The sequence below is a fragment of the Brassica napus genome, chromosome C3 (genome assembly GCF_020379485.1).
Source record: "Brassica napus cultivar Da-Ae chromosome C3, Da-Ae, whole genome shotgun sequence".
NCBI classification, from domain to species: domain Eukaryota; kingdom Viridiplantae; phylum Streptophyta; class Magnoliopsida; order Brassicales; family Brassicaceae; genus Brassica; species Brassica napus.
Window position 1 is genome coordinate 22,388,816 of NC_063446.1, and position 19,408 is coordinate 22,408,223.

General features: G+C 35.2%; 1 protein-coding gene and 1 long non-coding RNA gene across 6 annotated transcripts; both read right to left on the reverse strand.

The window, feature by feature from the left end:
• Nucleotides 1-5,001: 5,001 nt before the first annotated feature.
• LOC106388779 (WAT1-related protein At4g01450) lies at nucleotides 5,002-7,235 on the reverse strand. 2 transcript variants are annotated; one of them, XR_002656951.2, is made up of 6 exons: nucleotides 6,876-7,216; nucleotides 6,654-6,716; nucleotides 6,449-6,565; nucleotides 5,957-6,354; nucleotides 5,591-5,742; nucleotides 5,002-5,405 (listed from the first exon to the last, which is right to left on the reverse strand). XR_002656951.2 is itself a non-coding variant. In XM_013828924.3 (6 exons), the coding sequence occupies exons 1-6, from the start codon at nucleotides 7,058-7,060 to the stop codon at nucleotides 5,222-5,224; spliced, it is 1,089 nt and encodes a 362-aa protein (XP_013684378.1). In that variant the 5' UTR covers nucleotides 7,061-7,235; the 3' UTR covers nucleotides 5,002-5,221. The 2 variants fall into 2 exon arrangements, 1 of the variants encoding a protein (XP_013684378.1); XM_013828924.3 differs by having other exon boundaries at nucleotides 5,967-6,354; nucleotides 6,876-7,235.
• A 3,433-nt stretch (nucleotides 7,236-10,668) lies between these two features.
• On the reverse strand, nucleotides 10,669-12,254 carry LOC106388777. 4 transcript variants are annotated; one of them, XR_001277916.3, is made up of 7 exons: nucleotides 12,150-12,225; nucleotides 12,021-12,080; nucleotides 11,800-11,928; nucleotides 11,629-11,727; nucleotides 11,462-11,532; nucleotides 11,290-11,382; nucleotides 10,669-10,922 (listed from the first exon to the last, which is right to left on the reverse strand). It is a non-coding gene; the product is annotated as an uncharacterized LOC106388777 (long non-coding RNA). The 4 variants fall into 4 exon arrangements; XR_001277917.3 differs by having other exon boundaries at nucleotides 12,154-12,219; XR_001277915.3 differs by having other exon boundaries at nucleotides 10,981-11,382; nucleotides 12,021-12,254.
• Between the last annotated feature and the right edge of the window lie 7,154 nt (nucleotides 12,255-19,408).

Sequence of the window (19,408 nt, forward strand, 5' to 3'; positions counted from 1 at the left end):
ACTAGATCTTCCTCATGATGCAAATATTATGGAGCATATTTCGAGTTGTAGAAAAGACTTAAGCCAGTGGAGGACACAACATAATGTGAACTCAACAAAACAAGTGGAGGAACTTGATAGGCCATGGATTTTACCCACTTTTAACCATGGTCTATAAGTGTTTTAATAACTAACTACTACTATATAGAGTCAATTTATAGTATTTACAGGTTCATGGACGATTTGGAAGAAATTGATGATTTTGGTGCCTTTTGGAGCCTTTTTGAGTGCAAAGCTGCACAGACGCGTCAGATGTTTAGCTATGTATAGAGACCTTCCCACCGTTAGATTGAGCCCATCTTTTTACACATGATAGAGATTTGAGTTAGATTTCCAATGCCGCCGGTTTGAGGTCAATAAAAATCCTGTAACAAAAGTTATGCCCATTTTACTGAAGAGTGGTCAGTCTGCCTCGCGAAACGAAGCTGTCGAGGAGATGAAGGACTGTCGATCGATGAAACAGCATTTGTGTCGATCGACGGTGATACCAGAATATGGGCTGGGCATATTTTATGACCGCTGATACCCAGAAGCAACCACAAATTACCAGAATACCCTTGGACGACCTAAAACTTTATTTATTTGTTTTCTAAGCCATTGTTGACGAAAATGTTTCTTTTATTCATAATTCTAGGTTAGAAAAGAAGAGAGGAACTCCTTGAGAGTCCTCTTGTAACTCCATTGGTTTTATAATATCAATTGCAATTTCTTATCTATTCTTCTATGATTTTTTGTGACAACTTCATGTCTGAATAAATCCACCTGTTATGTTTTGGGGTACCAACTATAGATTCATAAGTTGTGATATTCATCTTTAGCCTTGGCATTAATGCATGTTTCTAGATTAGCTACCTAGAACTTGTCCTAGGAGTTGTAGACATAAGCGATAGCTTGCATCTCACCCTGAATTCATCCTAACTGAGCTAAGATTGCTAGAGTAAGGCGATAGCTGATCTAAGAAGCTTAGTGAGCACATTTAACAGCACATTAAAGCTTGACCAAACGCGTCGATCGATATTCCAATAGAATAATCGGTCGACGGTTCATCAAGTGTATCAGTCGATATTCCTATAGAATCATCGATCGATACGGGTCAATAGACAAACCTAGAAAGCGAAAGCCTAATGGTTTGTTATTAAGTGTTGAGTTCTATAATATCATGCATACAACTTGTTAGGCATCTGTAGGATTATAATCCTGATTTCCTGAATAGAAACCTTAAGTCTAACAAACCATCCTTCCACCAAAACCCCAATCAAATCAATCGAGCAATTGACTTGCTCACAAACTTGCAACTTTACATTAAATCATTAAATCAACCTAGCTTAATCAATCTGATTAGATTTATTTGGTTCCCTAGCTCCCTGTGAATTCGATCCCTAAGTACTACAACTCGACCTCTTATTTGAGAGAGTATAAATCACTCCTTAGGGTAATTTGAGTGATATCAGAACTTAAAGAGAAGGTGGAAGGTCTGTACTCGAATGATGATGCTACAGCCGGAGAAATATCAGCTGCTTTAAAGGAACTATCTGAGGCTCTTAAGGCAGAGAAGATGTTCTGAAAACAAAAAAAGTCGGATTTTTTGGTTAAGAGAAGGCGAAAGAAACACATTTTTTCCATGTTCTGACAAAGCAAAGGAGAGCGAGGAATAAAATCACTCAGCTTTTAGATGCAAATGGGAATATTGTTGAGGATGAGGAAGGACTGGTAGCAATTGGTACTAGTTATTTTATGCAAATATTTGAATCCTCTAATCCAGAAGACATTGAGGAAGCATTTTCTGGGGTATCCACTACGATTACTGAGTCAAATAATGAGAATCTTACAGCTCCGGTTACTGAATGGAAAGTCAAATTAGCACTATTTGCTATGCATCAAGAGAAGGCTCCAGGACCAGATGGGATGACAGCTCGATTTTATCAAAAATTTTGCGATATTGTAAAGGAAGATTTAACTCATATGGTTAATCTATTCCTTTTTGAAGGATCGATGGCAAGTGAACTAAATGATACAAATATCTGCCATATCCCGAAGATACCCAGACCGAATGAGATGTCTCAGTTCCGCCCCATTAGCTTGTGTAGTGTTAGCTACAAGATAATCTCTAGGGTCTTATGCCAGAGACTGAAGAAAGTTCTTCCAGACAGAATCTCAGAAGATCTCAGACAATATTATGATTGCCCATGAAATGTTTTATGCTCTGAGAACAAAACCAAGTGGACGTAATAAAAGGATGGCCATTAAAACAAATATGAGTAAGGCGTATGATAGGATGGAATGGTCGTTCATCGAAGATGTTATGCGGAAGATGGGATTCTCAGAAACTTGGATTGAATGGATTATGTGTTGCATCACTTCGGTTATGTACAAGGTTCTTATGAATGGTCAACCAAAGGAAAATGTTGTTCCCAAGAGAGGTCTATGACAAAGAGATCTTTTTTCTCCTCTCATTTTTATTCTATGCACGGAAGCGCTCGTTAGCTTTCTTAATCATGCAGAGAACCAAGGGAAGATAATGGGTATGTGTGTTACACGCGCGTGTCCCTTAGTATCTCACCTTCTCTTTGCTGATGATAGTTTTTTTCTGTAAGGCGGAGCCCCGTGAATGTGAAGAAGTGATGAAAGTAGTCAGGAAATATGGACAAGCCTCAGGTCAATGTATCAATTTCGACAAATCCTCTCTACTCTTTGGTAAGAGGATTGGAGCAAACGTTAGACAACAGATCAAAAATACGTCTGGAATACAAAACAAAGGAGGAACGAGGACGTACTTAGGAATTCCAGAGGATATTAGCGGATCTAAATGTAAACTCTTTGCATTCCTCAAGGATAAATTAATGAATAGAGTGAACGGATGGAAGGGTAGATGGCTCTCAAAAGGAGAAAAGGAGGTTTTGATTAAATCCATCTTGTTAGCTCTTCTGACATATGTTATGTCTACATTCCTGCTACTGTTGGAGATATGTGAAAATTTCGCAAGTGCCATTGCACAATTCTGGTGCAGTTCAAATCCCTCAAAGAGAGGAATTCATTGGGCCAAATGGGAAAAGATCTGTTTACCAAGGGAGGAGGTCGGGATTGGTTTTCGTATGATCCATGAGTTCAACCTGGCTTTACTAGCAAAACAACTATGGAGGATAATTCAATACCCTGATTCGTTAGTGGCTCGTGTTTTGAAGGGAATGTACTACAGTATGAGTTCGCCTTTACGAATAATCTCTGTAAGCAGCCCATCCTATGTGTGGACCAGTATTTCAGTTTGTCGAAAATTACTGCTATTGGGAATCAGGCAGAAGATACATTTTGGATATGAGATCAAGGTGTGGGAGGATCCTTGGATCCCTACAACACCAGCTGGACCTGCTCGTCCTTCAGCCCCAGTTTTGCATCTGAACATGAGAGTCAGCGACCTTATTGATCAGGAATCGAAGGAATGGGATGTTCGACTACTGGAGGATTATGTTGCCTCTGCTGATATACCTTTCGTAAGAAGTTTGGCCATAAGCTCAGCTCATCGTCGTGACACATTATATTGGAACTACACTAAAAATAGCCAGTACATGGTTAAATCTGGATATAGGGTAGCTCGGAACTTATTGAAGGCTGAAAAAGAGAAGGAGGTACTGGAGCCCAGTATAACCAAGCTTCAAGCTTGGACGATAAAAGCGCCTCAGAAAATATGTCATCTTCTATGGCAACTGATAACAGTTCATTGGCAGTAATGAGAAATTTGATACGGCGTAATATGAGATGCGATAACTATTGCTCGCGATGTGGAGAACCAGAAGAGTCTGTTACTTATGTCATCTTCGAATGTCGGCCAGCTCTACAAGCTTGGTCCCTATCAGCAATACCAACAAGTCCAAATATATTTCCGGTGCCGAGTGTTTATGCTAATATGGATTATCTATTATGGAGAAAGAACATCATTGTCGAGCCAGAATTAGACAGAGATTCTTGTCCCTGGATAATCTGGTATATTTGGAAGGTCCGAAATGACAAGCTCTTTAAGGGGATAGGCAGGGATCCACTGGAACTAGTTCGTTATGCAGAGAGTGAGTGTCAAGCCTGGTTCAACGCAAATGAGATGGTGTCACCTATTCCACAAGATCCCATTATTGAGGAACCCCAAGTCTTAAGCTTGGGTAATATATGCATGATAGATGGGTCTTAGACATCTACATCACAATTCAGTGGGTGTGGATGGGTTTGGATGGACAGCTTGGAGAAGGTTTAACTTATAGGGACACGAAATTACCCACGACGTGAGTCTGCCTTACATTCAGAAGTGGAAGCACTACAATGGGCGATGGAGAGTATGCTCCAGCATTCAACATGTCAGAGGTTTGGGACGGATTGCAAAGACTTAATCGCCTTGATTAAGGAGGCTCATGCTTGGCCAATCTTTGCAACAGAATTGGAGAGGATAGAGACTCTGAAAATATGCTTTCCGGACTTCAAAATCATTCATATTCCACGAGCGAAAAATCATATTTCGGACTCTTTAACTAGGAATGTGAGGTCTTTCTACAGAGATCTATGTTTTATTGGTTGTTTTATACCGTTCTGGTTACCTAGACCAACTCAAGTTTGAGAAATAAAATAACTTTTCGTTATTAAAAAAAAAAAGAAAAAAAAACATTTGTTGTTTAATTTTTTCGAAATTGAAAAAGGTGTCGGTAGTTCACGAGAATCTCTCGCAAACTTTATTTATTCTATTTCAAATCTCTTCTTTTTTTAATTATGTCAGTCATCACCGCTAAAACTTGACACATAGTGAAATCTTCGAAGGAATGTAAGACCATTCATCGATGGCCGTGGAGACCTGATCGATTCGAACAAAACAGATGAGATATTTTGTAGTATCATTACAACTAAATGACTCGATAAAACAGTCTACTCATTTGGTTTACGATGCTTTTTAATTATGTAATGGGATATAGAATAAATCATTCAGTATATTAAAGTCATCACGTTTGATACCGTTTATTATATATAAATATATTACAATATCCAAATGAGCCCCTAGGAAAGTAAACTCCAAAGAGTTTAAACATTGCACCACATGTGATAAAATCCTCTGATCAATATTCAAAGGAACATTTCAAAACCTTTTTCATATTTTTAGTGATTTTTCAAGATGGCATGTCGGTCCTTCTAGTTGAACGTAAGGATTTGATCAAGGAGTCATGGGGATAACCAAAAGATTGCCTAATTTGTTAACATTTGTATGATCTTCCTCTTCCTTTCGTTCTTCCACGGTGTTTGTGGGTAACTTATTGATCTCACAATCATCTATTTGTTTGCTCTTGCTCCATAAAAATACGTATAAACCGATCACCACCACCACAGATCCGATTATGCTGCATCACAAAAAAAAACAGTACAAAAATTCAGTATCTCTTCTAGAAGAGTTCCATATTAATATCAGTTGAAAGTTAATGCAATGATCAATGTTTCGTATTTGATAAACTAAGTATATTCTTTTCAGTATGAAAGTTCTATATATCAAATACGCATTGTTTTCTTTTAGGGAATACATCCTTACCTTCCCAAATAAATCATACGATGAAATATCAAGAAATCGAACAAGGTTGCAGACATAAGCATGACAGGAGTAAATGCTGAGGTAAAGACAGGTCCTCGTTGTTTAATACACCATGATATTCCCACCGTACACATTCCTTGTGCAACCACTCCCTATAAAATATACGTACACCCAGTTTATTAATGTTAAAATAATTTTGAATCCAAAACTGAAATCCAGACTAAACCTCGAGCATATGAAGCACCGTATATTCTTGTTATTAAAGATGTGGCCAACCGTAATTAAAATAGTGAAAATTTTCAACCCGAAACTAGGTTGAATCACCAAATTATATATTCACACATATCGATGACAATTTGTATATACATGAATGTACCGCTATAATTATGGTGATGATGGTGAGTCTGTCTTTGAGGATCCATTCTTCCACATTTCTAGTCTTGATCAAGCTAAGAAGGGCGCATTGAAGCGTACCGAAAGCAGATAAAATAACGGTGCTCGAGTATGGACAAGGGTAATTCACGTTGACTTTGGCTTGTATAAGCATCCAAGAACTGAAAAACATAACTGATATGAATAAAAATATACAACCTTTGGTCCAATGCGCATGTTTTGTGAGATGGTTTAAAGTCGATGCTTGTTCTTGAGAGTTTGTTAATGGAATGCCTTGGTACATCGTAAGAACTAAAGCTCCTCCTAAGCTTATCATAGTTCCAAGAACGATGCAATATCCCACTTTTGTTTTCATATTTAGCTTTTCGAACCTGTAATTTGTTTTTATAGTATACACTTCAAACAATGACAAAGGAATACTTATTTTAAATTGTTAAAGATATGTTGACTAGTAAATAAATGTACCTAAATATCAAAGCCATAATGAAAGTAAGGGCAGGCATTATCGCCGTGAAGGCAGATCCCAATGTGGCAGAAGTATAGGTGAGTCCGAGTAAGTAGAAATATAGTACCAAGCTCGCCCTGACAAAAATATATTATAATAAAAGATGAAGTTCTTGTAGACAAAATAGACGAAACAATGAGTTCATGGATTAAAACTGAAACTTACCCAAAAAGAGCACTGATGAAAAGCTGGCACGAAATGCTTATGGTAAGTTTCGGCCTTGTTTTCCTGATGGAGCATTGAAATTAACTTTAAAAATAAAGATGAATTTTAAAAACTTTGCTGAGTTTTCTAACAGGTAACGCAATGTAAATAATGAAAAAAATAAGAAACATAATTGTTAACAAAAAAAAAAGGAACATAATTAAAAACAAAAATTAGACTTACCGTTCCCAAAAATAAGCGATCGGAAGAAGGAAAAAGGTGGAAATACCCAAACGATAGGTAGCAATAACCATATGATTAATGCCTCCATCAAGAACTTTCTTAATCAAAGCGTTAACCATCCCATTAATCATGTGAATCACAGTCATCATGATCAGCGGTGCCCATTTTCCATCGATATAACCCATGATCAGTAAGTTAATTAACTATTTGTTAATTACTTAATCAAGCCCCCTTCTCTAGCTGCCTCTCTCTCTCTCTCCCTCTTCTCAATAAATGTATGTTCTATATCTTCTTTGATAACTTGTTCCTGTAGTGAAGCAGAGAGACCAGGTAGATATATTTATATACTATCATAGATATATGATATATCATAAGATAAGAAATGTTATGCAGCTTATATATAATATAATTTATTTATTGAAATGTTAGCTATCAATTTGTAAACACGTGAACACATCTTTTTTTTCTTTGAAATGTTTAGCAGCTTATATATAATATAATTTATTTATTTATTGCGTGGAAAGAGCTACTAGTTCGATAAAGAATTTAGTTAGGAGTTAGAAAACTGAAATTTTAGCTTAATCTAATGTTTCTTTGTTCATATAGGCTATATGTTTGTTTACTCAAATTAGGAACTATAATTCTAACTTGTTAATTATTAATAATAAGAGTATAATCAGAAAATGGAATGTGCGTCCTATAAATTCAACAGGCGTCTTAACTTCTAAGCTTATATAAAAAAATAAAGGGTGTTTCAAATTTTAGTTTTGCTTAATTATTAAAATAAAATTTCCTTTGTTACATAAAATGATTTTTAGCTTTATCCAACTTTAACTTTTTGGAATGATGAAATTGGCCTCTATTAATTAACAACGCAACCACTTGTTAATTTCACTAGTACGTAGCTTTATGAAAATAATGAAGAATTGAATATCAATGGAAGATCAAAAAATTAATAAATATCAAGCTTGGAAGTTAAGGAAAAGAAAAAAATTTGGTCGGAGTAAAACTTTGGAAATGATGGTTCTAGCAACAACCTGGGTCGAATATCGGGCAAAGAATTGGCCGTGCTTTTAGATGGCTAGTTTTAAAATTTAGCATGGTGAATATGTTAATTTTGTTTTATCAGTCACGTGAAGTAGTATGTCGTACGTAACAACTTATATGCTTCAAAAATAACGTATGCTTTCAAAGAAGTTCGCCCTAGCAGTCTAAAGCAACTTTAACTGCCTTCACCTTTCGGCGAGTCACGCCAACGTCGTGAGAGGGTTTTTTTCCATTTTTGTTCATTCTCTACCGAGCTTTCAGCCATGGTTTGGAGGAAAAAGTAAGGTGGAGAGGCGTTAGCCGGGCCATTAGTCTTCACGACGGCAAGCCGCTGGATTCTCATCGCTCTAGATGTGGCTCTGCTTGAGAAATCTAATAATAGCTTAGGGCATGATTAACCACAGTCTCTTAGCCGAGATTCTTAATTCATGATTTGACTTTATTTTATTTTATTTTATTTTTTTTACACTTTTCGGCTAAGAGATAGGTTCTTATATCTCTTATTTAAGAGACGGTTCTTAGCTTTTCTTAGTTAAAAATTAAGAAAAGCTAAGAACCGTCTTTTAACCAAAATTAAGAACCCCAGTTAAAAGACTGGGGTTAATCATGGTCTTAGGACTGGTTGTTTAACAACTCTAACTTATTAGTCTAGGATCTTAATAGTTAAAATTGTCAATTCTACCAAGTAGTGAATGCTTTATGCTTTATGCTTTAAATATGGTATCATCAGCAGCTGGTTTCGAACACTGATAATTCAGATTTCAACCACATAAATAAAGAACAAAACTTGGGTTCACCACAGTGTGGTGAACTCTTAAATTCACATCAACTCTCTACACCAATTAAAGTGTCATGTAGGATTAGTTAAAAAGAAAATAAAATTAAAAAAAAAACAAGGAAAATATGTGAAAAAAATATAAAAGACGTTGTTGTCAAAGAAGAAAACATGATCTCTATTGCCTCTGCCTCTTTCTTCTTCATCCTCACAGAGAAGATATGAAGCTTTATTTGTCAAGTTTAAGTCTCCAATTCTATGCTTTCAAATTTAATTTCAACTTTATCTTCTCGAAATCCAATCAAATCATGTTCTCTTATGAGATAGATAAACAATAATCTGCATCAATTTCTAAACCCTAAATCCTAAACCCAAATCGTAAACTCTAAACTTTATTTAGATGTATTAGGTTTGGGTTTAGAGTATTGAGTTTGAGTTTAGGGTTTACAGTTTGGGTTTGGGTTTGAGTTTAGGGTTTGCAGTTTGGGTTTAAGGTATAAGATTTGGATTTAGGGTATAGAATTGTATTTAAAAGCACATAATAAGAGACTCAAAGCTTGACAAATGAAGCTTCATATCTTTTATGTGGGGATGAAGAAGAAGAAGCCGACGTCTTTTATTTTTCAACTGTTTTTTTTTCTAATTTTGTTTTACTTAATCCTACGTGACATTTTAATTGGTTTAGAAGGTTGAGGTGAATTAGAGGATTCACCGCAGGGGATTAACCCAAAGTCTTGTCCATAAATAAACTATAAATGCACGGTGAAATGTGCGGTAGTGTGTATCAAATTCACAAGAAACAAAAGTCACGTTAAAGATATGCGAGATAATAGATTTAGACCAAAAAGAAATTGAATTGGCTGGTTTCACTAAACGAAATAAAGACGATAAACATTTTTTTTGTCAACTTTTCCATTAACTGGAAAACCCAATGGGCATTACAAAGGAGAAGCATAAATAAACCCAATCCACCCTAATACACTAAATTTAAGCTCAACAATCGACCCAATACATTGAGGGTTGTTTTTGCCACGCATCCACCTCTTCCTCAGATGATGACACGCGTACGCTGATGTTACTTAACAAGGATGAAAATTCTGACACGACGCCGGCACCTCTTCGATTTCACCGTCGCCATCATCGGATCTATTCTGCTTCGCGGGAATCCTCTTTCGCTCTTCGCCGATGCTTCAATTGAAACTCTCTGCATCTTCGAATGATAACTCCACAGATTACTGAATCGATTCATAAGAGGAAACTTTATCGGACCGCTCATGTAACTCTACCGTGTCCCTTCTGAAACGTTCGAACTTAATCCTTCATCATCCTTTCCAACAGAAAAGCTTTGCCCAAATGCCTAACGGCTAAAACAGAAGAGGCAAAGACTGATTTTCAAGCAAAATAATTCGAAGCATATCTTCCGATGAAAAAATAAGTTCAATTAGTTAAAATATTTTCAGTTCGGAAGTCTTTTGTAACATAAAATTCATTAGAAGAAGAAGTCTTTTAAATCCTAAATTTAATATCGGTCTCACAAGACTTCTCAAGAAGATTTTTTCAGAAGACAAGAAGATTTTTTCAGAAAAATTTGCTAATGAAGTCTAAAATCCTATTCAGATCTGAAAAATTTATATATCCAAATATTAAAATAGCTCTAAAGCACAAAAAAACTTCAAAATTAATTTTGTATGCTTATCTTCCGATGAAAAAATAAGTTCAATTAGTTAAATATTTTCAGTTCGGAAGACTTTTTAGTAAGTTTTCTAACATAAAATTCACTAGAATAATAAATCTTATAAATCTTAAGAGCATCTTTTATCCCTAGAACCAATTGAGATCTTTTAATCATTTGTTTAATAATAAATTTGTGTTAAAAACTTTAGTTAATAGACACTTAAATTTTTGTCTTCCATGGCAAGTTTTCTAAGTAAGAGTTTTTGCAAAAAATTGAAAGAACTTGAGAAGGAAGAATGAACTTGAGAAGGAAGAATGAATTTGAGAAGGAACATTTGATCTTGTGAATACACTTTCATTATTCATATCATTTATACAAGTTTCTGATAATACAACCTTTTGTAATGGACGTTGATGTTGCACTAGGTTAGAACTTGACGACCTTTTAATCACCCAATCCCCACGACCTGTGATCTTTCTTGGCTGAAGCATGTATTTGTAATGGTTTAGTCTCGCTCAACACATCTCCGCCATATACATCACTGGTCTTTCTGTAAAATTAGAACATACTTATATCATACTTCTTGGAAGAAACAATTAATCATATACCAGAAAACACTTTCATCAACGTCCGTGACAAGAGAATACAAGACATGTGAGAAAAATAATACAAGACACAATAAAACTAAGGAACTCGATGGAAGAAGACGATTGACATTTCAACACAAGTTTCTAATCTTTCCAAAGAACAAAGAACAAAAAAAACAAAGAAAAGAAAAACTTGTGGAAGCAGAGAACCTAAAAACATGATTAATGCTTAATTGATGGTTTCTCTTGCTCTCAGACTATGATCAATACTCAAACCCTGCTACAAAGGCTGATGTCTCTAACTCAACCTACAAAGGCTATATATATCACCTAAATTAAAAGCTCTGCAATTCACCAAAGAAATTTCTTCATCCCAAGGCCACTGCAAGTAAATATGAGCTCTTTGTACCGATCAAAAAGCTCCTGCAACAACAACAAAAGATGGAGATTTTATCAAAACTCAAAGCTCTCTCAAATAAAAGAAATAACAAATATAATCTACCATATTGTGCTCATAGATATGAAGCTTCATTTTCTTGTCGTACTCCTGCCTTGTAAACGGGTCGCTCAATACTGTTCCAACAAAAAGATCAAACTTTTACTTCATAAGAAACATGAGAAACTGGATTTGGATTAAAAAAAAACAATCAGAGTAATCTAAGCACTTACAGTCATAACAAACAAAGCTGAAAGTGCACCAGACAAAACAGTAGCTTTGGGGTGTCGCATAGCCATCAGTGCCGCTATTATAAAAGTTTCATCGCCAATCTATACAAAGATTACACTATAAATTTTGTTTACTAACTAAGAATGACTTTAAACCAAATAACGCAGACGAACCTATGTCACAAGAATCATGGAGAAACTCGAAAACAGAGCATCAAATACACCACGGCCAGTGGATTCGAGGTTCAAACCAAGAGCACCAAGACTGTCACCAGCATCAAGTCCAATTCGTTCAGTCCCAATCTTCAATAAAATAAAATAAAGAACATAAAATCCAGATTCCAAAGAAGATAGAATCCAATTCGAAAAAGCAGAGATCGATGTTTTTAAATTACCATTCCACGACGGCCAAGCTCTTTACCAGATCCTTCTGATTCCTTGTCAACCCCATATTCCTAGGACCAATAATCCTTAATACCTAAAATCGACTGGACTCATAAAAAAAATGGAGGAAAATCGAATACCTACGTAGAGATAGCGGAAAGGAAGATGAAGCACTCATGTTTGTACAGCTGTCTCATAAGAGACGTCCCTTGTGTGGCTTCATTAAGAGACGCGTCTTCCCTTTAATTGTTATGAACCAGATTGTGGATGGCTCATAACCTATAGATTATACCATCGGCGGCCCAAGAAAGAAAGAGTCGGCCAGCTTTTCCTTTTCCTTATGTCTTTATGTTTTCCTTTTCCTAGTTGGATTATGATTTGTATTCTTTCCATTTATCTATAATGGTGTAATCTCCTATATAAGGAACCTCTATGTTATGAATAAAGATAGATTTTTCCATTACTTTCACAACACGTTATCAGCACGATTGATCTCTAAAACCCTAAGCTAAAGTATCGACCATAAACCCTAAATCTCTCTCCATTGCTAAAACTCTAATCTCTATCGATCACCTCTCTTTGATCATGACCATGATTTGTATTCGACCATTGATCTCAACAAGATCGATCTGTGGACTGATTTCTGCAAGTTTCAGTACACCTCAACTATTCCAGATTATACTATCAGCATGTTCCAGTCTGTGATCAAACTGTTCCAGATCTACGAGTTCTTTGACTGCAAGTACCAGCTCGCGTACCAACGATCCCGATCAGCTCAACCTAAGCTAAGTTCTCGATCTCCATCTGAATCTCCATCGATCTCTCTCTCTCTCTCTATCGATAAACCCTAATCACTTTCGATCTCAACTTGTACCTGATCTCAGCTCGCGGACTGCAAGGAAACAGTTTGGACCAGTCCGCGTAAGTTTCCAGTTTGTACCAGTCCACGTAAGCTCATTCTCTTGGTGGTCCATTCAACCCATCAAAGGTTTAAGGTATACCTAAATTCTAAGAACCCAGAATCGAATGAACTAATGTTCAAAGTGAAACCCTAAACTCTGTAAACCTTAAATTATGTGTGCATGGATTGTTTTATTTGATTGATTGAATGTTTCTTTGAGGTTTAAATCCGTGAGAGTTAGGATTGATAGTTTTTTATAACCTGATTGAATGATTTGAGGTTTAATATTGTATGTTAGAATTTGTTATAATATAAACCCTAATTCGAATTGATAAACCCTAAAATAGAATCCGTGTATTGCATAATCCGAATTGAATGTTTTGAGGTTTCATATTATGATAGGTTGATAGTTTCATGATATAATCAACTGTTCTGAGGTTTAAGATTATTTGCTAGAAGCTGATTGATTGATAAAACCCTAATTTCGAATTGAAACCATAAACCCTAATTTGCGTATTCCTAAAATCAGATTGCTTGATTTCATCTTGCTAATATCAGCCTTGAAACTGATAAATATCAGCCTTGAAACTGATAAATATCAACCTTGAAACTGATTAATAAAATTGATAGAATCAGCCTTGAAACTGATTGTTTTGGTTTTTCATGATTGAAACCCTATTTTTGGATCAAAACCCTAAATTGTGTAATGCTTGAATCCGTTTGATTATTTTTGATTATTGATCCAATTGCTAGTCTTGATAAACCTAATTGAGTCTGATTGTTAGTCTAGCTAAATCTCATACCTGAAACTGATTGATTAATTGCTAAATTTTGATTGAATGTTTTAATATTACCCTTGCACATATAGAATATGACTGCTAAGAATGAGTGCATCATATCTACTTGGTCGTGTGGCCAGTTTGCATCATATATCATCCTGACCAACATGTTTATGTTATGCGCATGATCTGATTATTATCACCTTTGCATGATCTGATTGTTTTAAATTGAGGTTCCATAATTCCACTCCTGTACATATAGAATCAGTATGCTAGGTTTGCATAATAACCATATGGCCGCATGATACCCTTGCTTGATAAATCTGTGTGACTTATTATGCATCATTTATCACTTTGGCCGTGTAGCCTTATTGCATTATATCACCTTTGGCCGTGTGGCTTGTTTGCTTATTAGAAATGTATTGACTTGATAGCATGTCTTGTTTATGGCCGTATGTTAAATATTTTATGAGATCTAAAATTGATTGATATATGGTTTGAGATGTCGAAAATCAACTTGGATTTTGCTGCCCTAAATCTCTCAGGAGATAATTATTTGAAATGGGCATTGGATACTGAGTTTATCCTAAAGTCAAAGGACTTGGTGAATGAATCACAAAAGGCGATAATCCCAAATGAGAAATATTGATACAAGGCAATATTAATTATTAGCCATCATCTTATTAAGAGTCTCAAAGATCAATATCTGACTATAGAGAATCCTCTAAACCTTTGGACAGAGTTAAAAAAATCGAGATATAATCACCAAAGAACGGTGTTATTACCAAAGACCCTATTTGATTGGAGGAATCCCAGAATCCAGGACTATAAGTCTGTGGATGAGTCTATTGCTAGCTGGGCAAAATAATGGATTACTGATGAGAAACAGTGAATTGAGACCTCCTGGATTAACTTCATTACCTGATACCAATAAGGCCGCATAAAAAAAAGGTAACTACGTCCAGAATGATAGACCACACGGTCATGGCCGTGGAGGGTGGAAAGGACGTGGCCATGGCCACTATAACACATTTGGCCGTGGGAATCACTATGGCAGAGGCCGTGGGTATCAACCCAATTTGAGCCAAGGTCAAGGCAGTGGTCGTGGTATATCCCTTAAACCACACAGCGCGACCAAATCAGTGTGCCATAGATGTGGAATGGGGAACCATTGGGCTAAGATATGAAGGACTCCCAAAGAGAGTCTGAAAGGGAAGAATCCTGAAACCCACTTGGTCTATAAAGATGGTGAAAATAATTTCGAACATGATCAAGATGATCTTATGGAATATGAGACTTATTATTGCCTAAAAGAATCAAGTTGATAATATGATTTCGACATAAAACTTGTGTGACTGGTTTGCTTGTATGTTTTCTCTGATTTTTATCTCATTGAATTTATTTATATTACATTGTCTGCTTAGATTAAATGAATTAATGATTTTTCTATATGAGTACACTGAAAAACGCCAATATAAGTACAAAAGCAGGTATCGCTAGTCTGAAAGAAGACTATGACTAGGCTAATATATTATTGCCTAAGGGTGTGCATCTGTAAATCAGTGATGCCTCATATTCACCCAGCTCTAAGAGCAAGAGCAGCCTATTGAGTTTTAAAGATATAAGAATGTATGGTTTCCATATTGAAACAATGGGCGAAAGAAACAAAGAGTTTCTTCAGATATATGTATAAAATCGTCCAAGGCCATAATAAGTCTTAAAGACTATACATGCATTTTCTACTGACCTAGACTATGCATAGATCAGCATGATAGAGGCTAAAAGCCTGCGAAAATATACACTTTATGGCACGACCGGATTGGCCATCCTGGTCCAAACATGATGCAAAAATTGATATTCAAAAGGCACACATTAAAAGATAAGAAGAGTTATCCCAAAGAATCTCACGTGTGTAGCATGTACACAAGAGAAACTCATTAGGCCATCACCAGTAAAACGACTACGAGCCCCTTTTTCATAATAAAGACTATATGTCTAGATAATACTGGTGAATACATGTCCCAAGCGTTTAAATGATTATGGTATGTCCATGGGGGTAAGTGTGTACAATTCTGTGATACATGTCTATACCAAGAACGGCTTGGCCTAAATCTTTTAAAACGCAAATAGCTGATTGATAGACCATAACTTATGAGGTCAAAACTCCCATTCACAGCTTGGGCCACACGAAATTTACATGCACCTAAGTTAATACGCATCAGGCCATTTAGTGAGCATAGATATCCCCTATCACAATTATTAACGGGTCAAGAGCCAGACATACCCCATCATAAGACATTTGGATGTGCTGTCTATGTACTAATTGCTCCACCACAGAGAACTAAGATGAGACCTCAAAAGGAGGATGGGGATATATGTTGGATATGATTCTCCCACAATAATAAAGTACCTTGAACCAACTATGGATGATTATATTTGAGGCCAGGTACACAGATTATTTTAAGAGCATGATGAGAAAAATAATAAAGCTGGTAAAAGAATGGTAAAAGAAATAGAATGGAATCAACCATCAATGTCTTGGCAAGATCCTCGGACTAAAGAATGTGAAATAGACGTCCAAAGATTATACATTTACAAAGCTAGCTAATCAAATGCCAGACACATTTGCTGACCCGAAAAAGAATGACTAAGTCATATATAAACCAGCTTGTAAAGCACCAACGAATTTGATGTCTAAGAAGAGACACAGTCAAGTTGCTACAGAGTCTAGACAACGTATGAAACATGGTAGACAATTAGGTTCCAAAAGATAAGAATCCTCGGAAACAAAAGAAAGGTGCAGAGAATGATAATCAAAATCCAAATCCGAGGTTACTAAGGAAACCATCCCAGACATGGAGATAATGCCGGCCGGCTCTAAGGTACAAGTACCAAACAATGTAGCTTGGGATGGCAAGCTGCAAAGTATTATAGGTCCTGATAATAATGAATCTCAATCGATTATATCATGTCTGGAACATAATGGAACCAATAAGGAATGTCGACATAAGATGATTTATTTGCATACAAGGTAGCACTTGAATTTATGAATATAAACGAGGATCATGAACCCACGTCAATATAAGAGTGCGCACTCGTAGAACAGATTAGATTGAATGGAAACGTGGGGTTAAATAGTTTAAAGAAGAAAGGCGTATTTGGCCATATGATTAAGACGCCATATGATGTTAAAACCAGTTGATATAAATAGGTCTTGTGAGGAATAGAAATCTTGAGATATAAAGCTGATGTTGCACAAGGATTCTCACAAAGACCAGTAATAGATTATGAGGAGACATACTCTCATGTGGTGGATGCAACTACTTTTAGATTTCTCATAAGTCTGACTATATAAGAGAGAAAATTAGACTTGCAGCAAATTAATGTAGTGACTGCATATTTATATGGTTCACTGGATAATGAAAGTACTAGAGGGTATTGAGCTGAAAGTACAGCAAGTTCTCGAGAACAATATTGATAATTATCAAAGTATATGATCTGAATATCATAGGAACCTCTGGATACAATTTTCCAAACAGTTGAATATCTCAAGAAAGAGTTTGAGATGAAAGATCTTGGAAAACAAAGTTTTGTTTGGGATTACAGCTTGAGTACATTAACAATGAAATCCTTGTGCATCAAATAGTATATACAGAAAAGGGTACTCAAGAGATTTAATATGGACCAGTCTCACTCATTATCTAGTACATGGGCGTGAGATCACTTGTTTTGGACACCGATCCATTCAGTCCAAAAGTGGGTGATAAAGAAGTCCATCTAGTCCTGAGATGGACGATGCAGAAGTCTTGTTTTAGACATTGATCTGTTTGGTCTATAAGAAAGACGATGAAGAAACCTTTGATTTTGGTTTATTTTATACTAACCAGGCCAAAAAGGGATATTTGATTTTGTTGATTTGTTTTCAGACAGGTTATGATTTACACATGGTGGTACACGCATATCACAGCAGCAACATCAAGATTTCGTGTGTGTGTATTTGAGGTCGATGACTCAATATGTTCGATCAGATTGTGGCATGGCCGTTGGTAAAGAAGAACCAACTATCATGTTCGAGGACGAAGCATATTCTGCCAAAGATCTTATTAGACCATATCACACGACAATGATATACACAATATAGTTTTTATACTTTATTATACTCTTTTCTAAACATACAATATAGTTTATATACTTTATTACACTCTATTCTAAACATCTATATAGTTCCAAAAATTTACAAAATCAAATTTAATACAAACACTTTAACAAACCATATGTAAAAAAATAAAACTATATATTTTACGTTAAATTATTTTTTTATAGTTTAAAATAAAATTTGTTATTTAATACAAGATTAAAAATTATTAAAAAATTTACAAATCTATACTACTAAATTAGCCAAAATCAACCAAGTAAATCTTAAGGCTCACAAGTTCAACAAATGTAACTCTTATAAAATGCACACAAAATATAACGTGAGAGAGTAGGTATGGGCATCGGGTTTTCTGGTTGGGTACGGATCGGTTCCTTTCGATCTAAGTATTTAAAATTTTCTGGTTCGGATTTGGGTCGATTTCTTTGGGATCAAGGTCCATAATTCAAATACCTACAAAATTCCTATAGTTTTTGGGTACGTAACGGTCCAAATTGTCTTGGAGTTTTTAGGACTCGAAAAATATTCGAAGTACCCAAAAATTAAAAAAATACTAATACACAAAAAAATCCGAAAACACAAATAAATACCTGAAAAATATTTAAATTCCTAAAAAAACCCAAAGTTTACGGTAAATATGACATGAGGAACCTAAGATACCTAAAAACATTTCTTCATACCCAAAAAAATTTGAATTTTACCCGAAACTATAATCAAAAATCTGGATCCGAAACTTAAAAAAATATTCATAATACTGAAAACACATTCGAAATACCAAATACATATATGAAAAAATCAAATATACCTAATATACTTAAAACATTTAATATACTTTGAATACCCAACTGGGTCTCAGATAGGACTAGGAATCGAATAAAGACCGCAAGTCGACGAAAAAATCAAATATGTACTTTGCCCTAGATCAAAACCCAAACCACAACTATATTTCTTGGTTGATTTTGGTTTGGTTTTTCGGATCCGGTGAAATATCTAAGACTAAAAAGAGTTATATAATAGTGTACATACAAAATATTATATAAACAAATTCACAAATTATATAATTTTAAACAAGTGTCCTTCTTCGATATAATGACTTTGTAAGAGAATAATGTACACCAATTCTAAAATACTAATTCACAAATTTTGTTTATAATCCAAAAAAGAATCCGCGCTTTCGAAGCGCGGGTCAAAATCTAGTTTTCTATTAAATTAGGATGAAAAAGTCTTTTCATATTTCAGAAAGTGTAATTTTCAAAAATTGAATATAAAGGTATATATTTCAAAATTCAAATCACAAATAGGGTACTTTTCAAATTATCCCATAAAATAAACTATTTAAGTTTTAAATCTAATCCTAGAAATTCATACATCATTTAACCTAATATTACCAAACTATAAATATTGTACAAACATAGTTAGCAAACCAATATATATTCTTTCAAATTATTCAGTTGTGTCAAACTTTTAATTTATATACTTCATACTTATTTATATATTGATGATTTCTAAGAAATTTTAAGCAAATTAATTTTTACATATTCAAAATAAAATTATTAGATCAAATTA

What these genes read in the sequence shown, in the direction of transcription:
- LOC106388779 (XM_013828924.3), bottom strand. Translation starts at nt 7,060, where the DNA reads ATGGGTTATATCGATGGAAAATGGGCACCGCTGATCATGATGACTGTG. An exon ending in TCATCACCATAATTATAGCG is followed by an intron (nt 5,743 to 5,966) that starts GTACATTCATGT and finishes TATATTTTATAG; the next exon opens with GGAGTGGTTGCACAAGGAAT. An exon ending in CGTATGATTTATTTGGGAAG is followed by an intron (nt 5,406 to 5,590) that starts GTAAGGATGTAT and finishes TTTGTGATGCAG; the next exon opens with CATAATCGGATCTGTGGTGG.